The sequence below is a fragment of the Myodes glareolus genome, chromosome 22, assembly GCF_982192425.1.
Source record: "Myodes glareolus chromosome 22, mMyoGla1.1, whole genome shotgun sequence".
In the NCBI taxonomy this organism is placed as follows: domain Eukaryota; kingdom Metazoa; phylum Chordata; class Mammalia; order Rodentia; family Cricetidae; genus Myodes; species Myodes glareolus.
The window spans coordinates 54,976,670-54,997,714 of NC_142047.1; the positions used below are offsets into that span (position 1 = coordinate 54,976,670).

Here is a 21,045-nt window from a genome sequence, read left to right on the forward strand (position 1 = left end):
GTGCCACCCACAATCAGTATTCACCTTCCTGCCTCCGTTAACCCCAAGGAGAATTCCCTCACAGACACATCCGGATGTTTGTCTCTTAGGTGATTCTGGATCCTGCCAAGTTGATAATCACTGCTAACCATCACCATTGATGAGTGATTTGACTGTATTCTCCATGTCACGATTAGTTGAAGCCACCCTGAACCAGACCCCGTCATCTCTGATCATCTCCATGATTTTGCAATAAAAGACACCTCTCTGGGCTTTGCAGACTGGAAGCTGGAAGCAAACCCAATGTCAGAAAGCAAGTCGGTGTGTCTGGAGCTTAAACCCACGTCGTCTTTCCCCAGGAATCCCAGATCTTCTGGTTATTCTATCACTATTTTATGACTTTCTTATTTCTTATTTTATTTCTTTGACAAAGCATACTTTATTTATTTAGCGTGTAGGGGTGTTTTGCCTGCATGTGTGTGTGTGGATCACTTGTGGGCCTGGGACCCATGGAGGCTAGAAGAGGATATGAGGTCATCTGGAACTAGACATACAGTCTAGTTGTGAGTCATCATGTGGTTGCTGGGACTCAAACCTGGGTCCTCTAAACGAGCAGCCATGTGCTCTTGGCCACTGAGCCATCTCTCCAGCCCCCCAAGTCTTCGTGAGACATCACTACATGACACATAAGACAGCCATGCTGGCAGTGCACTGGTGTGTACTTGCAACTGTTAAGAAAAAGAACAAGCACAGAAAGAACAGTCAGAGATTACAGAAGGCCAGGGCTGTCTGGAACCTGTGAACAAATAGGAGAAAAGACAAAAGCGCTTGCCCCTGCTTAGCTCCTCATCTCCTGATGGTGGTGGCGATCAAATCTCTAGTGGGAAACGGAGGCAGGTGGCCCACTGGCATCATACAGCGAGCCATCAGCAGGCCAGGGTTCTGAACCCTAGCTGCCTGATGCCAAATTTCGTATTCTCAGACTCCTGAACGCCTCAGTCTGAAACAACACACAGATCCTCCTCCAGGGTCAAGAGCTGCACAGTGCTAAGGAGGAGGGAGAGCAGGACAGGAAGGCAGACCCACTCAGAGCAGCCTTGACTTTCAAAAGCAGGTTTCACAAGATTTGTCTCCAAACAGCACTTGAAGGTTCACACCAGGAGGTCGAGGAACAGGGAAGTAAAGGCAGACAGTGCCCCATACTGCAGACACCCTAGGGAAAGGGGAAGGATTAAATGGGGTCAGTGTGCTGAAGAACACCGACCAGTGGTTTGGAGAGGCGTTCAGGAGAGGTAACGAGCATTCTGGGTACCTGAGGTAGGAACCACATCTGAACAACTCCTTTCAACTGAGAAGATGACAAACCCCAAGGTTTTGCTTTTGTTTTAATTTATTGAGATTAGAAGGGAGGGGAAGAGAGGGGGTGGAGAGAGCGAGTGAGCAGCACGTGTGTGGACTTTAGGGCCAACTTTTGGGAGTCTCCGTTCTTTCTCCCCACCTCCGACGGGTCCTGGGGATGGAAGTTGGTCATCAGGCTTATGTGACAGGGGCCTTATCTGCTGAGTCACCTTGTCGGCCTCAGCCTCAGTTTTCTCAGACTCAAGTATTAGGATGCTGTGCGCCTTGGCCCTGGGCGCACTGGGGCCTTGACAGTCCTGGAGTTTATGAGATGTTTTCACAGCTGCAGAGGCTGTGCCGCCTGCTCTATCTGAACTGGCCTGTGACAGGAGGGTGGTCTGTTCAAACAATCACATCCACACGCGCGCCCACTCCCTCAGCCAATGGCTGCTGTTCTCCTTGAGAATGCACCAGTCCCTGCTTAAATTAAATAACATTTCGATGGGACCTTGCTAAAATGATTTCAGTAAAGAAAAGAGGGGTTAGGGATATGGCTCAGTTGATAAAGTGCTCACTGCACAAAGGTAAATACAGGATCTGAATTTGGCTCCCCAGTGTCCATGTGAAAGCCTGGCTCTCGGCCTGGAACCCTAGCCCTGGAGGGGTAGAGACAGGACCCCGAACTCCAGTGAATCAGTGAGATCCAGGCAGATGAGAGGCCCTGTCTCAGAAGTGGAGAGCAAGCAAGGAGAGAAGACATCTCATGTTGAGCTCTGACTTGTGGATGGACAGATAGACAAAACACACACACACACACACACACACACACACACACGAGAAAAGCTTGTTTTGATCACTCAAACTATCAAACTTATCTCATTTTTTCCTTGTTTTTGTTTTTTAACTTATTAGCTGGGACTGACCTTGAACTTGATGCTATCCTCCTACCTCAGCCTGAGTTTTGGGATTACAGCAGCTTCACACTCAAACTGATTCTGGTGTGTGGCTTTTTGGCTTGAAATATGCAACAAGTTGGTTTTTGTTTTGTTTTGTTTTAAATTATTCTATGTCTGCTTCCTCAACTATAAAATGGGAAACAACAATGATGACCTAGGTAGAGAGAACACTGACACAAACACCCTTCATGAACATCAGCAGAGTCCATACAGAACTGTACACCAATGCAGCGATTCTACTTGTAGAGTGGTTTCCTAACTAAAACCTACAAATGATTTATTGCAACCAAAAGTTAGAAATAACCCAACCACATCTACAACTGAGCTACCCTGACAGCACCCGGCCTCAGCACACATCCCAACAGCAGGGCCTCAACAGTGTGGCCTCTATTAGCTGACTTGGAGGGTCATTCTGCTTTATCAAGGACAAGGAATCCCATGCACAGCATGCCATTTATCTATCGGCTCCGATTTGGGGCATAATGAATGAAAGGCTCCTGGGTTTGGGTGAGTACATTTTCCCTTCTCTTCGTAGCTACTCAGCAGTGGAATTCCTGGGTCACACCATGAGTTTATATTTAACTTTCTGAGCCACAGCCAACCTATTTTTCCAATGTGTCTATGCCATTTTGCATTCCTGTAACCAATACATACTTGTGGCACCCTACTATGGAGTAGGTAGCTCCACATCCTTGCTATGCTGGGCCCCTCATCCCAGTGCTTGCATGCTGGCCTCTCTATAAGTGAAGCATCAGAGTAAGGAAGGGAAAGGAGAACAACCAAGTAGAGGAGCTTACAGACAGAAAGGGAGCGAACACAGGCTAGAGAGATGCTGAGGTTTCTTCTTCCCTAACAATGAGTCAGATGAGAGGCAGGAGCTTATGGATGCCATGGCTCCAAATTCCTGGTCCTCCTGCCTCCAAAGTGTGTAACAAATTGCAGGTGATGCCTGGTTTACGGTTCTAGGGACTGAACTCTGGGCTTTGTTCAAGCCGGCCACTGGTGTTTACTCCCTTCCGTGAAACAGCTTTTCAGACCTCTGTTGGGTTGTTTCTCTTATGTCTGGGTTTTTAGGGGTTTTCTTGTTTTGTTTTGGAGATTTTGTTTGATTTCCTACTTAATGTGTCTGTGTGGGTTTGTGCACTTGAGTGCAGTTGCCCTGGCCAGAAGAGGACATTAAATCCCACATAGCTGGAGCTGTAGGTCACTGTGAGCCACTGGACAAGAGCTAGGAAGGGAATAGACTCCCTGTGGAGGACCGCTCATCCCCTCAGCCATCTCTCCAGCCTGTATACCTAATCTCTCAGTCAGAAGAAACTCATACAACTCCCACATGCAAATACCTCACATTCTGTGAATATTTTCTCCCTAATTTGTCTTTTCATGTTCTTAATGAGATCTTTAAAGGATTTATTTTATGTTTAAGAGTACTTTGCCTGTACATATGTATGTGCACTGTGTGTGTGCCTTACGCTGAGGAGGTCAGAGGAGGTCACTGGATCACCTAGAAATGAATTACAGCTGTTTTAAACATCGTGTAGGAGCTAGGAACCAAGCCCAAGTCCTCTGCAAGAACTTCTGAGCCATCTCTTCCATACCTTTTTAGACTGGTATCTTTTAAAAAATATTTATTTCTATTATTTAGATGTCACATGGGATGTGTGTGTGACATCAGAGACAACTCTCAGGAGTCCCACTTTGTGGGATTCAGATATTGAACTCCAATTGTCAGGTCTGTGCAAACACTGCTAACTAGCCAGACCGTCCTACTGGCTCCCATCTGTCACTCTGGCTCCTTAGTGGCATCCTCGGTAAGCAGTGCCACCACTGCCTGGCTACAGCAAAGCAAAAATATTTTAATATTGACAAAATCCAATTTTCAATGTTTTTCTTAAGAGCCCATCTTCTTTTGCACTCTGATAATACCTTTATCTAAGTTCATAAAGATTTTCTCTTATGTTTTCCTGTAAACCTTATAGGCTTGGGGCTCACACTTGGGCTCACGACCCGCTGAGCTAACACAATGCACACAGTGTCAAGGTTTACCTGTCCGCACAGACGGCATTCTAGCACCATCCACTAGAACAACAAGAACTATGCTGCACTGCATAGTCATGGCTTCTTTATTCTGCTGTAATATGAACTGGAGAGATGGCTCAGTGGTTAAAAGCATTTATTGTTCTTGTAGAGGATCTGAATTCAATTCCTAGCACCCAGATGGCAGCTCACAACTGGTATTAACTCTAGTTCCAGTGGATCCAATGCCCTCTCCTGACCTTTGAGGACACCAGGCATGTATGTAGTGCATATATACATGTAAGCAAAACACACACACATATAAAAATTTAAATAGAAAAAACTCAATTGGACCAAGCATGGTGGCTCACATCAATCATACCAGCACGTTGGTGGCTGAGGCAGGAGAATTACCACAAATTTGGCCCATGCTGGGCTACATGGTAAGTCAGAGGCCTGCCTGAGCTTTCATGAGACCTCTGTCTGAACATTCACGTGCGCGCGTACACACACATACAATCCTGCAGCCATGCATCTACTTCTGAGTTCCTCTTCCAGTTCCACCAATCTGGAAATGTCTTCTTTGATTCACAGTTATTGAAAAATCCCTAGAATTGTTAAGTTCCACCACTGATGCTCTGCATGGCCTCAATCCTGTGTTTGCTGAGACCTAGGTCACAGCTGGACACATGGTACTCAGTGTCCCATTGTTACACCCAGGCCAGGTGACAGGCTGAGATCTATTTGTTCTAACAAGGACTGAGAAATAAGTACTGAAGGCTCCTCTGCCACAAGCAGCTATCTGCCCACTGCTCCTTTCTTTTAGTCTTTGCTTCCTATAGTTTAGAGCATGGCAATATATTTACAACAATAATAAGTCTTACAAAGTCACAAAGCAGTAACCTTTCCCCATGATGTGCAAGATTTCTACAGCTGAAATACACACCTGCAATACCCAAACTCTGAAGAAGCAATAGCTCTGAGGATAGAGACTCAGGCCATATTGAATCATACAATTATTCTTACACATATACCTAATAGCATATATTTCTACAAGAAAAGGCCATATATGGACACACAGCCAAACTTCAACTAGAGAGGTTTTGTAAATGGATAACACAGTTGTATCCGGTGTCAATAAAAAAGCTATTCTTCCAATACACAAGTAATCAACAGTGTACAGGCCTGCTGTTTCCACTTTGAGGAACTCAGGAGGATAAACAAGAGAATCGTCCCCAGTTCAAGGCCGGGCTGGGCTGCACAGTAAACCCAGACCAGCCTGAGCTACAGGAGACTTCTGTCTCCTGTGCAAAGCACAACAATAAACCAACAAAAAACCAGTCAGGGCCTGAAGAGACAGCTCAGGCTGAATGTGAGTACCCTCCAGGGAGACCTGATCTCTGGATGCCAGCAATTTACACATATGTACACATAATTAAAAACAATAAATCTTAGAAGAAAAACAAATCAAACAAAAACTTGAACCCACAAGCAATTTCTTAAGTCAAAAGTAACACAGGTTTTTCAAAATATATGTTTTACTATGAGAATTCCACAGTGAGGCTGTCAGTCCACAGTCTGAAGATAAGTCAACAGCAGGTGAGACTAGGACAGAAGTCATATGGGGGAGGGGAACATGGCAGTTACTCCTAAGCACCCTCATTAATTTATGATCCTCAGCAACAAACAAAGCCAACTTAAGGAAGTTGCAGTATCCACAATTTAAACTACCTTAAAGGCCAGAGAGACGGCTCAGTGGTGAAGAGCACCGCTGCGCTTGCAGAGGACCTGACTTCAGTTCCCTCACCTACAAGGAGGCTCACAACCATCTGTAACTCAAGCTCCAAGGGATCTGACGCCCTCTCTGGATGTCAAGGGCACTAGGCACGTACATGGCGCACAAACACACATACAGGCAAACATTCATAAAATAAAGATGAATCTTTGGTGAGAAATACTGTCAGTGACAAATTACAAAGCAATCAAGTCTATGTATTTATCACAGAACCAGAACACCTTATCTGGGTGAGATCTGACCCCCCACACTCCAGCCTTCAAATGTGATACCCATAACAGTGTTTACATGCAATTCTAGTCACTGAAATTCGCCATTGTCAGTAAGATATGTACGGATCATTCGGCAACCGTGACGTAACAGGTTGTGTGATGAGTACACGATGCCCTTAACCACAGATCAGCTTCCCTCTCACCAGGCCCAGGCCATGTGCCAGCTGCCCAAGCAACAACAGATAGGCTTTAGTTAAACAGAAGGCTCTATGCCCGAGTAAAAGCCAACCAAGAATCCTGACTCCAGGGCTGGGGAAGCGGCTCAATTGGTAAAGGGACCGCCATGTAGGCATGAGGACCTAAGTTCATTCCCCAACACCCGCATAAAAAGACGGCTGTACTTGCACAAGTGGACTCTTGGGCTCACTGGCCAGCCAGACTAGCCTAATCGGCAAGCTCAGGTCCTGGTGAAGACCCTGTCTTTAACGTGGACAGATGAAACTGCTCTATAGCTAGCGAGCCACCGCCACCCAGGCCTAGGAGCCACAACTTGAGAAAGTCTCACTGAAGACACAGGCACCTCTCTCAGAGCTCCTTAAGACAGCAGCTCCTTTACCCTTTTTGTGTTAGGTTCATATTGCTTCCAATTCACTGATGGAGCTCCTGGGCCAGTAGCCAGGAACCTGCTGCACGTGGAGAGCCACCAGAGCCTCGGCGCATCACCGGCTTCCGTCAGCGGTCACCTTCCCTTTCCCAGACAATTCCAACACAAGAAACATCTGCGGGGCCAAACACCTTCCACACCACACAACACTGAAACACGGTTTCTGGAAACCAGCCCCTGCCCCCCGAAAATCATCCTTACATATTATAAAGACCTTTCCACCAAAACATCAAGGGATGCTTCGGAGCCAGCAATCACAGGAACTGCCTTTAACACAAGCAGAACAAAATGAACCCAGGCTTTGTTTCTGTCAGTAAGGGTGACCCAGCTCAGGCACCCTTATCTTTAAAAATTCAGACGAATTGTCCTGCGATGCCACTTACAGGCAGAATCAAAAGTAAAACATACTTGCACATATGCCATGAGGAGAGAGAAGAGCAAACAGGCAGAGGAAAAGGAGAAATGGCCATCCAGTACCCATTCCTAGTAACAAAGTGACTGCATCCTTTATGGTAAAACTGCGTATCTGGATTCCAAAGCAAGGACTGGCCTAGTGATGCTTATACAAAGGTATGCCCTGGTCAGACACCCCAAGTCACAGCTTCCGTACTGGCATACACAGATGGCTTTGCTTCTGTAAGGAAGCTGTACAAAGCCAACTTCTGAAGCCTACATACATGCATGGCTGAGTCTCTCTTAATTCACATGCCTGCCCACAGCACACAGTGCAAAAGACACCCGGAAAAACAGCTCAATAAGCATGAGTGGGGCATGTCTGTAATCCCAGATACTAGGGAGCTAAGGAAAGAGAACTACAGGTCCCAGGCCAGCCTGGGCAATCTAGGGACTCTGTCCCTTGGTTTGAGTCTTTTGGGATACCCTTATAACAGGAACTTTAAAAAAAAAATTACATTTATTTTGGGTCTGTGTGTGATGCAGACCACACACCGTGGCATGTATGTGGAAGTCAGAAGACAACCTGTCCGTCCACCATGTGGATCCTGGGGATCAAACCCCAGTTCTTAGGCTTGGTGGCAAGTGCCTTGACCCATTGAGCCATCTCTCCAGCCCCTATCACAGGGACTCCACACAGGGTCAACATGAGCTGTGAACTATACACAGTCATTTAGAGAAGAAGCTGACAATTTCCATCAGACACCTATACGGTCTACACTCAAAATTAGGAGCCAGCCTGCAGGGCTGCCTTAGCAGCCCTCTGAGAATGATTGTAGTCTAAAAGCCAAAATTAAGCACAATTAAGATGTAGAACTTTTTTTAAAAGTATTTTTTATTTAGTGATTATGTTTGAGTGTTTTGCGGGCATATACATGTATGTGCACCATGTGTATGCCTTGTCTCATGGTGCCAGAGAGGGTGGCAGATCCTCTGAACCTGGAGTCCCAGACAGTGTGAGTTGCCATGTGGTCGCTGGGAACTGGACACAGGCCCTCGGCAAGAGCAACAGTGGACCTCTGGGTCATCTCCCCAGTCATGGTGGGTGAAATATAAGAGTAAAAAAGTTTGAATGTTTATCAAATTCAAACTGAAGTAAATGGCCAACTGGGTCTCTGCCATGCCTGCCTGTCATACATAGCTCCGTCAGCCACTTCTGGAGTCAATGTAACATCGGAATCGAGACACGTGCCCAGAACCAGAAGGCTTCCTGACCCTGAGAGAGTCACTTTGTGCCTGGGTTAAGGACATGCCCTCTTTTATTAAATAAACCCTTTTATGAGGACAGAGGGATGGCGGATGCCCTGGAGCTGGAGCTGCAGACTGTTGTGAGCTGCACAGCACGGAAGCTGTGCTGAATCACAGCAGATCCTTGGAAGGAACATTAAAACTCCTAACTCCTAAGTGTCTCTCCAGCCCCGTGTTAAACGCTTCAACCGCCTTGAACGTGGCTGAGATGAAGTCCATGACAGCTCTAAATGCATACCAACACCACAGTGATGCCTGAAGTTCAGAGTTGTGCTCTAGAATATTCCATGCATCAGCTGGAGGGGATGCTAACTCTGACCACATGCCGGCCACAGGGCCTTCTCTTGTGGGTCACCTTGAAGGCCTGTGTCCAAGAGGTCACTTTCAACACCACACCTTACAAGCTGCTAACTTGAGGACTGGGCATTTCCTGCAGATTCTCAGGCACTGGTGGGTGGGGTGAGGCGGCAGGCACATAGGCCACCCCTATGCAGGGGACAGGTCATCAGAACCCTGCCTGGCTCCTATCATAGGGACTGGCACAGAACTTCATTTCATCTTCAAAGCAGACCTTTCTCCCAGTACTTGGGAGTTAAAAATAGTTTAAGGCCAGGCTGGCCTGCGCTATTTTTATCTGGAAAATTAGGGGTCAGGAACAACATAGTAAGCAAAGAGGGGGGCTGACTATAACAGCAAAGACCCACAGACCTGAGGGGGAAAAGGCTCCTATGGATTGAGACAAATTCGGCAGGTGGTGCAGGGAGGGAGAGGCAAGGTCAGTCACTAAGTGCTAGCATGTGTCACACACTGAAAACACAGGTTTGGTGGGTTCTGCCCAGGTCAGGGTGACATCACAGGTGCTCTGCACTGCGCCTGTGAGGTCTCAGACTGACCCTGCACTTCCTATGCAGTGAGGATGACCCTGACCCTTCCAGAAGCCTCCACCTCCCACATGCTATGATTCTAGGTGTACACTACCACAGTGGGCATGAAGGACAGTGAGTGTGTGTGTGTATGTGTGTGTGTGTGTGTGTGTGTGTGGTATGTGCATGCATTCGAGTGTGTGCACATTGCCGAGCATGCACATGCAAAGGCTAGAGGAAGATGTCAGGTATCCTGCTGGATCACCCTCCAGCTTACTGCCTTGAAGAGGGGTCTCCTGGCAGTAACCCGAGTAATTCTTCTGTCTCTGCCCCCATAGCAGGAGGGTGACAGGTGTATGTGGCCACACTCAGCTTTTTACCTTAGGTGCTCGGGATTCAAACTCAGGTCCTCAAGTCTGCACTCTGACCCACCGAGCCATCATTTCTCCAGACCTGGAGTAGAGCGGTTGTTTTTTGTAGTTTTTCCAAAAGATTAGTGGAGATGTGAACTGGTTTGGCATGGGGGAAGCACACATGTGTGGAGGAGACTTAGTCCAGACACTAGAGGTGTACGGTCTAAATGGCTGGGACAGGATCAGGATGGAGGCCCATCAGAGACGGGATTCACTGGTTGTGCTGGGGAGTAACCCGATCACATCCTCTGAGCATGTCCAACCTGGGGTCCAAGGTCACATGCCTCATGATAGCCTTGCATGCAACCCGACACTGGTGATAAACTTACTTCAAACACAAGGAGAGGTCTGCCCTGCCCCCAGGAGGGTGCACGCAATTGTGTAGTTCTCAGGCACAAACTTCGGATGACAACACTGTGTCCTGATATCAAAGATGAGACATATGCAAGTGCACCCAAAGCTTTAAGTAAGGTTTTTGTAAGCGTTGGCAGCCATTTTCATTATCTGTGCATGTGCATATTTGTATTCAGGTGTGCACAGGCACATGTGCGTATGCACACGTCTGAGGCAGGTGTCAGGAGTCTTCCTCATCGTCCTTTCACCCTATCCTTGAGCATGGCACCTCTCAGTTAAACACAGAGCTCACCTAAACAGCTAGTCTCTCTAGCCAGCCCGCATCTGGGTCCCATGTGCCTTCTGAAGCCGGGATTACAGGCAGACCACCACGTCACATGAAAAACACGTAGGGTCAGGTGGGAATGCCTATCCCTTTACCTGCAGAGCAAGCGCTTTAACCACTGTGCCGTCTCCCTAGTCTTCAGTGTTGGGTTGACTTACGATAGGTTGTGCATGGCAAAGAAATCGTAAAACAAAACGCAAAATCACAGTACAATACTGTATGAGGGATATAAAATGATTAAAATCTCAATTAGGGCGTCCAGGAAGAATTTCAGATGGGAATACTCACTTGATAAGACAAGGTGTTGTGTGTCATCCCGTCCCCCCCATGGCTTCCTGCTGTGAGGGTGTGACAGGTGTGAGGGCCACAGCAGGGCAAGAAGCAAGCTGCAGGACACTGCATCGTTTCAACACGGCAAGAGCTGCAGAAGCCCAGAGGGAAGGGACAAAGGAGGCCACAGAGAAAGCACGGAAGGCAGCAGGAGTCAGAAGCGACCAGAAGGGAAAGACACGGGAAAGGGTGAGGCCTTCGGCAGGCTTGATATGGAAGTGGAAGAGAGGTGGGTTTGCAGCCTAGGCTGGTCTTGAACTCAGTGTGGCCTTGAGCTCCTCGCCCTCCCAAGTGCTGGGGTGGCTGACACAAGCCACTACACTCAGTTTATGTGGGGATGGAACCCCTGGCTCTGTGCATGCTAGGCAAGCACTCTGCCAAGTAAGCCACGCCAATCAGGAGACTCTTAAAATAAGTAAAAACATCGTGACTGACAGAGGGAAGGGAGGTCCTGCCTCTGAAATGTCTCCAGAACGACAGCTCCTCTGGGCAAACCTCTCCTCGTCTATGGACAACCAGTTTTCTGGTCCTGTATGTCCACCCAACTCTAGCTCAGAGCTTTCCCTGTGCAGGCAGCTGGAGGCCCACACGGGCAGACACATAGTATCATTTTGTATGTAGGCAGATGCTATATAAACATAGAAGTCCTCAGCCCTCTAACACAGGGGCGATCAGTATGAATCACACTGACTTTGCCAAGCTTTCCGAAAATGCAGGTGGGGTTCTCTCTACCCTATACGGTCAGTCAGCTGCCAGTATGGGAGACTGATCCGGGACTCTGCAGATCCTCCAGATGAAGCCGTGGCTGCTGCTGCAGGTGTGTCTGAAGAGTCCGGGTTCTGGCACACCACTGTCCAGGTCACACCCACTTCTGAGGTACTGTAGTACCCCTGAAGTACGCAGCAGGAAGGTGACACTTTCCATGGTACAGAATATGGCTAAAACCCTGAGAAACCAGGGACAGTAAGGGTTTGAAACCAGCAAACCCCAGAACCTGTGCTTGCTAAAGCCTGCGGTCACCCTGAGCAAGAGTACAGACCAGAGGAAGGAGGGGAAGAGTAATGCTGTACTCACCCGGAACCCCCAGCACTCGGGAGGCTGAGGCTGGAGGAGCTGCTGCTCAAGGCCTATCTCTATCCAGAAAGAGACTAAATAGAGATAAACTGAGGACCATGAATGACGTAACACCATGGGCACACACCTAGAGGTGAGCTAGCATTAACTGGCACAGCATAATTCAATTATATTAGCAACAAAACAGGGTGCAGGGGAGGAAGTGCCCCCATGATTCGTTAGAAAGGTGGGGGCTTTAGGCTCTTGGAAGGTTCTCTGTGGCTTTTTGGCTGACTTCCTTTGTGGCCAGGGACCAAGCCTTCCCCACTGTCAGTGAAGAGCAGAACTTGCCAGAAGCAAGGTGTGGAGCCGGGTGTAGGTCCTTCTCACACAGGCACTCCTGCAGCACCCAGGACACCCTCAGCTGTGTGAATCAGCGAGGTCAAGTTTCAGTCAGGAAATGTGAAATGAAATAAACTGGCAGGGGAAGACTCTGGTGAGGCATCTGCCAAGTTTTTTTGTTTTCTTTTAGAACGCAACAGGCCCCCAGACCTTAGTAAGACTGTTGCCACGTCAGGGGCACTGTTCTGACCCTAAGACCCAGCACACAGACCCCAGCACCTGCCACAGCGGGGACAAAGCCTCTAAATGTACAAACCCTGCATTCCGGCTTCTGAAGTTCCAGTCCTTGCTAAACTGATGCTGACAACCAGGATGTGGTTTTCTGTGTGTGAAACAGAACTGTAAGGCTCAGAGCTGTGTGATTTGGGAGAATTCCTTGTGCAGCTGCTGGCTGGCAATAAAGACTTTCTTTTCGGCCTTAAGGGTGTCTGTGTGGTGATCTTTGGTGGGCTTACCTTGCAAGGAGAATTGGGTGGCTGGATGCAGAGCCAAAGACAAGCTGTGAGGACAGCACTATAAATGATCCGAACAGCATCTGTGCACCCACAGGTGACTCCAAGTATGGAATGAACAGAAGATGGGGACAAGCTAGGACAAAGCAGTTAGGAGAACAGGTGTGGAGCCTAGCATCCCAGGAAGCCAGACTGGGCTGCTGAGCAAGTCTGAGGCTAGTCTTAACTACGCGAATGCCTGTCTCAGTGTAGAGTGCTTTCTGGGCATCCTAAGGAAGTTCATTCCCTGAACAACAAGAAAAGTATATAAGAATCTGTTAGAACGAAAGGCCCAAAGTGAAAAATTAAGTAAAACAACCAAGATGATAACAGCAACTCAAAGACACACTAGAAAAAGCACAGCCTTCAAAATCATGGACGAACAAGAGGCTGGGGGAGGAAGGGAAGAGACAGCGGGAAGACCTGTCCGCTAAGGGAGTGGGAAGCCTGCTTCAGGAGACTCGGCTCCAGCAGCGACAGGACAGACAGGGTGGAGAAGGATGTCAAGCTAGAGCATCAGACTAGCTGAAGTGTTTGGAAGGAGCAAAAATGTGCGTCACATGTTCAGTGCCCCCCAGAGATGGCAAAAACAGAGTAAAATCAGTTCCACAGGAAACTGTGGACAGAAGAGAGGGCTGAACCCACTTTTGCTGGCTTGTCTAACAGCTCCAGTCCTCCACTGAGCAAGTCACTTAGCCTCTCCAGAACTTATTTTCTATTTGGGGGGGAAAAAAAAGCATATGCATGAATGTGTGTGAATGTACACCCATGCATGCTTACGTGTATGTGTGTGTCTGTATGCCAGGGGAGTGGTTGGGTCAAAAAAGGACCTAAGCCTCTTTTCTCCAGCTTACAAGAGGTGGAGGGACAGGGAACGCGGTAATCTCTTAAAGAAAGGGTCAGGGCTAGATCTGAGTCTGTGAGGCCAACCTGGTCTACACAGCAAGGTCTGGGACAGCTATATCTCCACAGTGAGACTCTGTCTCAAATAAACTAAGAAAAGAAAGAATCAGAAAACTGGTGATTTTTTTTTTTACATGGGAAGAGTGAAAGCTAATAAAGTCCAGTGTACTGCTTTCCAGGACAGCGCATTGTTTGTGTGCAGGTCACAGATTCCTCACAGCAAGCGTGAGAAGCAGACAGTACTGTCAATACCAACTGAGGCGCACAGACACTAAGCAAGTAGCCCCAAACCACAGCCAGTCATGCTCTCCCAGCAGAACCAGCAGGGACACGAAACCTGCATGCTGTCCTTCCTTCCTCAGCAGCACTAAGGTATTCTGTGAAGCATGGTCTCACTGTGGTCCTGGCTGGCCTAAAACTCCCTATACAGATCAAGATGGTCTCAAACTCACAGAAATCCTCCTGCCTCTGCCTCCCGAGTGCTGGACTTAAGGGTATGTACCATCACACCTGACTCCATGGTGACCTCCTAATCTCTTTAAGGACCATCTCCTACGCAGTTGCCAGGGATCAGCTGATGTGGCTATCAACCGCTGGCAGGCTGCTCCCATTTCTATGTCCAAGGACAGCAGTTCTCAACCTGGGGTTCCACATCAGATATCCTGCATGCCAGATATTTATGATTCATAACAGTAGCAAAATTACAGTTATGAAGTAGCAACAAAATAACTTTATGGCTGGGGGGAGGGGTCACAACAAGGGGAACGGTGTTCAAGGGTCACAGACTGGGAAGGCTGAGAATCGCTGCTCCAGAGAAGGAAGCCAAAACAGCAAGGGACAGACACCGCTGTCTGGGTCTGTTCTTCTGAGGCCGACAAACAGGAGATTTAGTTCTCACAGGTCAGGAGGCTTTAGTCTGAACCCAGTGCAGCACAGCGCAGGCCTGTATTTGCCTCTCACTGCAGGGTTTTATCATCTAAGAGGATTGCACCTATCTCTGGGGTCGCTGCAATAAAGCAGCAGGATCGTCCTCATCCTATTCTCTGCTCTAAAAGCCGCCCAGAGCCGCCTAATTAACGGCAGCACCCGAAGAATCTGAGTGAGCAGTAGAAGGTGCTCGTTCCTCTCATCCTATTATTTTTTCCCCTCTCTCTCCCCTTGCAGTGCTGGGGTTGGAGCTGGCTGCCTTCCGCAAGCCAGGCAGGTGTACCAGCCCTGATCTGTATCCCCAACAGCTCTTCTTTATATACGTTCTTAAATGAACGTGGGAAATTTGGAACTAAATTTAAAAATATTACACACATTTCAATTCTAGCAATTCTACTTTTTAGTGGTTTGTTTTGTGTTTTCTCGGACACAGGTATCTCTATTCAACCCAAGCTAGTCTCAGGCTCACTATTCTCCTGACTCAGCCTTTTTTTTTTTCCTTTTCGAGACAAGGTCTCACTCTGTAGCTCTGGTGGCCTTGAGTTCACAGAGATCCACCTGTCTCTGCCTTCCAAGTGCTAGGATTTAAGACCTGGTGTGCCCCGACACCTGATGCCACTATAATCTCAATGAGGACCATTTTCCTCCAGAGAAATGGCAGCAGGTGAGCATGGTGCCCCCGCGGGTCCCATTCCTCTCCACCACTTCTCTCTACCCAGTGAAAGCGCCTGTGGCTCCCGATAGTGCTCACACATTGCTCTGTACAAGGGGAAGACTGTGGCTCCTTGCTGCTGACGTCACCGTGAGCTTTCCTGATGGAAGGAAGGATGTGAGAAAGGGTAAGAGGTTAAAGGGAAGCTTAAGGGCAAGAGAAGGGTGAGGATCCCAGAGAGAGGAGCGGAGAGGAGAGCTGGGTGACATCAGTGGCAACAATCACGTTTCTGGTTTTCTCCTGGATTACTTCATCTTCCCTTGGGGGTTCCTCTTTTCAAGAGGGTGGATAAGCAGTGGCCAGATGCGCATGTCTGAGCAAACACTGGGGAAGTTAACTTGGCAAGTCTCACAACTTTATGTCCATGTCCTAATACACATGTCGATGCTGTAAGTGACAGAGAACTCAGAGCTTAAGTGGAAGACGTGACTTAAAGCTTGGTATCCGGGAGTTGGAGAGATGCTCCGTGAGTAGGAGCCCTCACTAGCTGCTCTTCTAGAAGACCCAGGCTCAATTTCCAGCACCAACACAGTGAACAACAGTCATCGGTAATTCCACTCCCAAGGAATCCAACTCCCTCTTCTGGCCTCCATTGGGCACCGAACATATGCAGCACACAGACAAACATGCAGGCAGGCAAAACACTCATACACATAAAATTAAACAAACAAACAAAAAAATCATAGTTATCTTACAGAACTTCCAGTGAGAGAAGTGTATCTGTGACCTCGTTCTTCTAACCTAGAGGTGGGGACCAAGCACTGACAGGCGCTACTGCTTCAAAAGCCAAAGTGAGAAACACACTGGAAGTAAGCTCAACACCACTCTCACGGCACAAATACAAAGATATTCCCGAAAGCAATCAAACGTTAAAGCCTCATTCCGACCACCCCTAGGAGCATGACTCAGTGGCTACAGACACAGCTGCTTTGAAGCATACAGAGCAAACATTGCACAGTCAAAAGTTCACACAACCAGACCCTCACCATCAACAGAAATGTCTATCAGAACTGAAGTTCCAGTCATACACTCAGTGAGGAAAAACACATTCTCACCTGATGTCTCCCTACATCTAGTGCGGCAGGAAAAATAGGCTCCAAGTCTGGCTTGAGAATGGTGGGCTCTGGCCTAGTCTGAGCCGACCCTTACCCCAGATGTAAGTCAGGGATGCTACTCCTTGGCCGGCACTGCTCCGTGACAGTGTCTGTGCAGAGCCGAGTCTGCAGCCTATTTGCCGAATATTTGGGAGGAGCGTGCAATTGGTGTCCTCGTGCTCAAAAGCAGTACTTAAAAAAAAAAAATACGTAAGTTACAGGTTCAAACATGATTACCCATAATTTTTCCGCCAATCAGTTCAATAGTGGTCTGGTGTGATGGCTCGGCAGGTACAGGTACTTGCGCCAAGTCTGATATCGTAAGTTTCATCCCCAGGACTCACTTGGTAGGAAGAGAATCAATTCTAGAAAGCCGTCCTCTAGCCTGCACCACACACGCACGCACAATAAGTAATAAACGTAATTTTTAAAACGTGAGGTTCCATGAAAGGAAGTCCTTCAGATCATTCCCAGACCCTGAAATAAAGAAAGCGTCAGCTCAAATTCAGAGTGCAAACCCATCCTCCTGCTAGGACGCTAGTCCTTGCTCCCGTGATAAGACCTCCAGTCAAGTGACTTAAATTAGCACTGTTTCCTTCGGCTACTTCAATCCCTGAGGAAAGAGGGTGTCTATTTCTCAACAGCTTCCCAAGACAGCTCAGACCTCAAAGCCAGGCTGTTGGCTCTCCCCTAAGAGCAGGACGAAGGGCAGCAGGAGGGAAGAGGCTCGCTATCACTTCAACTAAGGAAAGCTGGTCCAGACAGACAGAGGAAACCACCTTCCTTGCGCCCCTCACTCAAACTTATTCCAGACTGTTCCCCCCCACCAGTAGCTCTTTCTTGGAGAGAAGGGGACATTCAGATATGTGACCCAGGACAGCCTTTCTTTTTAAAAATAAATGAAAATCTCACAAGAAGCCCAGACTGAGTTCCAATCAGACTTCCATGCCCTTCCCGGCTTTATTTGATTGTACTTTCGGAGACAGATCTCACGTACCCCAGGCTGACCTCCAACTGGAGATGGAGCGGAGCTCAAACTTGTGATCTTTCTGCCTTCAGCTCCAGAGAACTGGGGTCAATGAAGTACGGGCATGGCTTATGGACAAGCGCTCTATCGACTGAATGAAACTTAATCTTCAGCAACATTTTTCTTGCGCTCTCACCTGATATGAAGACAGGTGCCCCCTCCAGTACTGACCTGGAAAGCTAGCCTGCTCGTTACAGCCACTGTATTTTCCCCTCCCATACACGCTGGGTCTGACAGTCCCATACGGCTGTCAACATAGTTCAAAACCTGCACAAGAAATAACTACTGGGAAGGGCCTGTGTGTAGAAACTTTGTGTGTCAGGGCTTTCCAAAACCTCTCAAAACTCAAACTGACTGTAGTGTGAGGGTGGGTCAGGTTGGCCCTGGGGAGTGAATCAAAGAAAAGCTTCAGATCTGGAAAGGAAAAGTGGAGGAGAGCCGCTGTCTGCCACAGGAGGGAGGGAGGAGGAGCCTGGAAGGAACTGCCACGGTAAGAGGAATAAAATTTAAAAAAACAAAACATCCCACCAAACCTAAGATTAAAAGGAGCCCTCCGACTTCCAATCCCGTATGGGTTTTGTTAAAAAGAAAAATTGAAAAAATCCAGGAAGCCACAAAAACAGCTCTTTTTCAACAGAAGGATCACATTAACAAAGCGAATAGAGGGGACCTGTGCTCTGAGCGTAACCTACCTACTATGAGTCCTGGGAACGGAAACACCTCTTTCCCGGTTTGGTAGTGGGTTTCAAAACAGTAGGGACAACCAACAAGATAAAGCTACAAAAAGGAGGGGGAGCAGGCCGCCAAGCTTTTCCTGAATACAGGGAGTCTTCCGACCACAGGCTTTTAAATGGGCCTTTCTGGGGGCGGTTGACAAGGCTCCCAGCTAAACACACACGGCGTCTGGCTCTCAATAAGAGCCGGGTGCGCGCTGAAAACCGCGGGGCTTTCAACTAGCCTGGGCACCCGGGCAAGATGCACCACCTAGACCCGTGGTAGCAGGTATCCCAGTGGCCCTCAGGAGTGACCAGGACTCCAGCGGGGTCTGCACTAGGGCTAAAAGGGACAAAAGCAACCACGCTAAGACAGAGCGCCCGCCCCAGGTCTGCGAGGGCGGAGGGGTAGTCCTCACAGACCCTCCTTCGGTCGTCAGCCCCAGACACTTACTTTCGTTCGGCCGTTTATCCTGTAGTTGCCCAGCTTCCCGCTACAGTGGCGGATCAGGTCGTCCATGCTGCTCATGAGCAGGCCGATGGTCTCGCAGCCGGGCTCCTTGCCCTCGATCCAGGTTATCTGGTCCCCCCGGATGTCCTTGGAAGAGTCACTCTTCTGGCTGACCAGCTGCCCGTCCGTGAACTTGCCGGTGTCGTGTAGGGCGCGCACCTCGTCGCCGATCTGCTGCCCGGTCTCCCTGCCCAGGAAGTCGTCCACCACACAGATACCGTGCTTGTTCATGCACGGCACGATGTACTCCAGCGCCAGTTTCAGCGCGGGCAGGGGTTTGGTCTGCCCGTTGGGCCGCAGCCCACCGCTGGGACTCAGCGCCTCCCCGGGGCCGCCGCCTGCTGGGCACAGACTGGCACGCTCCGGGCCCGGAGACCTGCTAGCCGGAGGATCCTCGGAGTTGGGCTCTGCCGGGCCGGGGCCACCCCGGGCCTGTGCCGAGTCCTCGGGGCCCGGTGCGCGCGAGGCCGCCGCGCGGTCCCCGCGCCGGGCCGCCCCGCCGGCGCGCGCGGCTCCGGAGGCCCCACCGGGCGGGGGCGCGACGCGGGGCTGCGCCGGCGCGGGCTGCGCGCTGGGGGCCTCGCCGCCCTGGCACACGAGCTTGTGCTTCTTCCAGTCCTGGCGCTGGTGTTCCTTACAGCAGTAGAAGGAGTTGCGGCAGCGGCCACAGCGCAGCAGGTTCTCCATCTTCCCGCACAGCTCGCAGTACTGCCGGTCGCGCTCGCTGGCGCTCAGCACGCCGGGCCCGCCGCTGTCACTGGCCATGGCCGCGTCAGGGCGGGCCGCGGGCCGGGCGCGGGGCGGCGGCGGGGCCGTCGGGGCGCCCGCCCGGGGCCGCCGCCCGCTGCGGGAGGCCGCGCGCGCCCTGGCCTCGCCTGCCTCGCCCGGGGCCGCCTAGCGCCGCATCGCGCCGGAGAGAGCGCGGCCTGCGCGGCGCACGGCGCCCTGGGCGGGCGGGCCCAGCCGGCTGCGTCGGAGCGGGCGGGCAGGGCGCGGGCCTGCGGGCGCCACTCGCTCCGCGCGCGCTGCACGTACACCACGGCCCCGGCGACCCGGCGCGCGGGCGGAGAGGGCGGGGGCCGCGCGCACGCGGCGGGCCGGGCCTAGCGGGCGGGCGCGCCGCTTCCTCCGCCCTCCCCTCCGCCTCGCGGCTCCGCCCGGGGTGCGCGTCGCCGCCTGAACGCGCACGCGCGCGCGCCTCCACCTGCCTGTCGGGGCCCGCGGGCAGCGCTCCGGGGTTGCTGCGCGGTAGTCCTGGCCACCTTGGTATCGCGGAGGAGGAAACGGAAGCTCACACAGCTCGCTGAGCCGCTCCGAGCTCCGGGCCGGCCGCCGCGCGCTCCCGGTCTGCCGCTCCCCGGAGGCCACGGAGGGCACAACAAAGCCCCCCCCCCTCCCCTTCCCCGGGCAGCCCGCTCAGGAACCAACTCCTGAAACCCCCGGCCAGGTTCTGGTTTTGCTTTGTTTGATTTTGGTTTTCTGGCGTCCTTAAACTCTGAGATTTCTCCCGGTTCCGGTTCGAGACCTCCCGGGTTAAGTAAGGTACTCAGGGCTCGGTTCCAGATCCGCATTCAGGCCTGAAGCTCTCAAGAGCGTTATTACGTGGATGACTCTGTACACGATGTTAAAATCTCGCTTTAGAATCTGCAATAGTATCTGTATTGTGAGGATTAATACGGTCTTTCTTTGTTGTTTTGAGATGCAGCCCGGTAGTCCTCACACAGGACTGCCTCCTCTGCCACAATGGTAAGGTGATTAGCATGGACCCGCTTAGCCAGCTCAGTGTCTTGATTCTGTTTGTTTGTCCACAGTGTTGGGATTAGAGATGAACATACTTGTTTGTGTTTGTTTTTAGGAAACCTTAAAACCTCCCAGAGCCTGACGTGGTAGCGAAAGTCTTTAATGCCAGCACTCAGAGGCAAGAGGATCACTGTGTGTTTGAGGACATTCTGGTCTACATAGTGATTTCCAGGACAGAGAGACCCTTTCTCAAACACATACATACATACATACACACATACACAGCAAATCAGAGACTTTTGTTTCCATCTGTCATTTGTAGTAAGAATAAAGAGACTGACCTCTAACTGGAGAGCAATGGAGAGGGACAAGCGAGATCTCTGCAAGTTCAGGACCAACCTACTCTGCATGGTAAGCCACATCAGCCAGGACTGCAGAGTTGGGCACTGTCACCCTGCCTCCCAAACAGACAGCAGGACTACTTTAGGCACAAGCATTTATCACAGTATACTGGACACATATTTGA

The 21,045-nt window shown here is 50.1% G+C and overlaps 1 protein-coding gene across 2 annotated transcripts in view; it reads right to left on the reverse strand.

Moving 5' to 3' along the window:
- Egln1 (egl-9 family hypoxia inducible factor 1) overlaps nt 1-19,771 on the reverse strand; it is a 36,523-nt gene extending 16,752 nt beyond the window's left edge. The window contains exon 1 of one of the 2 annotated variants that reach the window (XM_087900599.1): nt 18,723-19,771. In XM_087900599.1, the coding sequence (XP_087756725.1) occupies nt 18,723-19,544 (822 nt within the window). In that variant the 5' untranslated portion in view covers nt 19,545-19,771. The remainder of the gene's footprint in view (nt 1-18,722) is intronic. The other variant, XM_087900597.1, reaches the window with a different exon arrangement.
- Nucleotides 19,772-21,045: the final 1,274 nt, after the last annotated feature.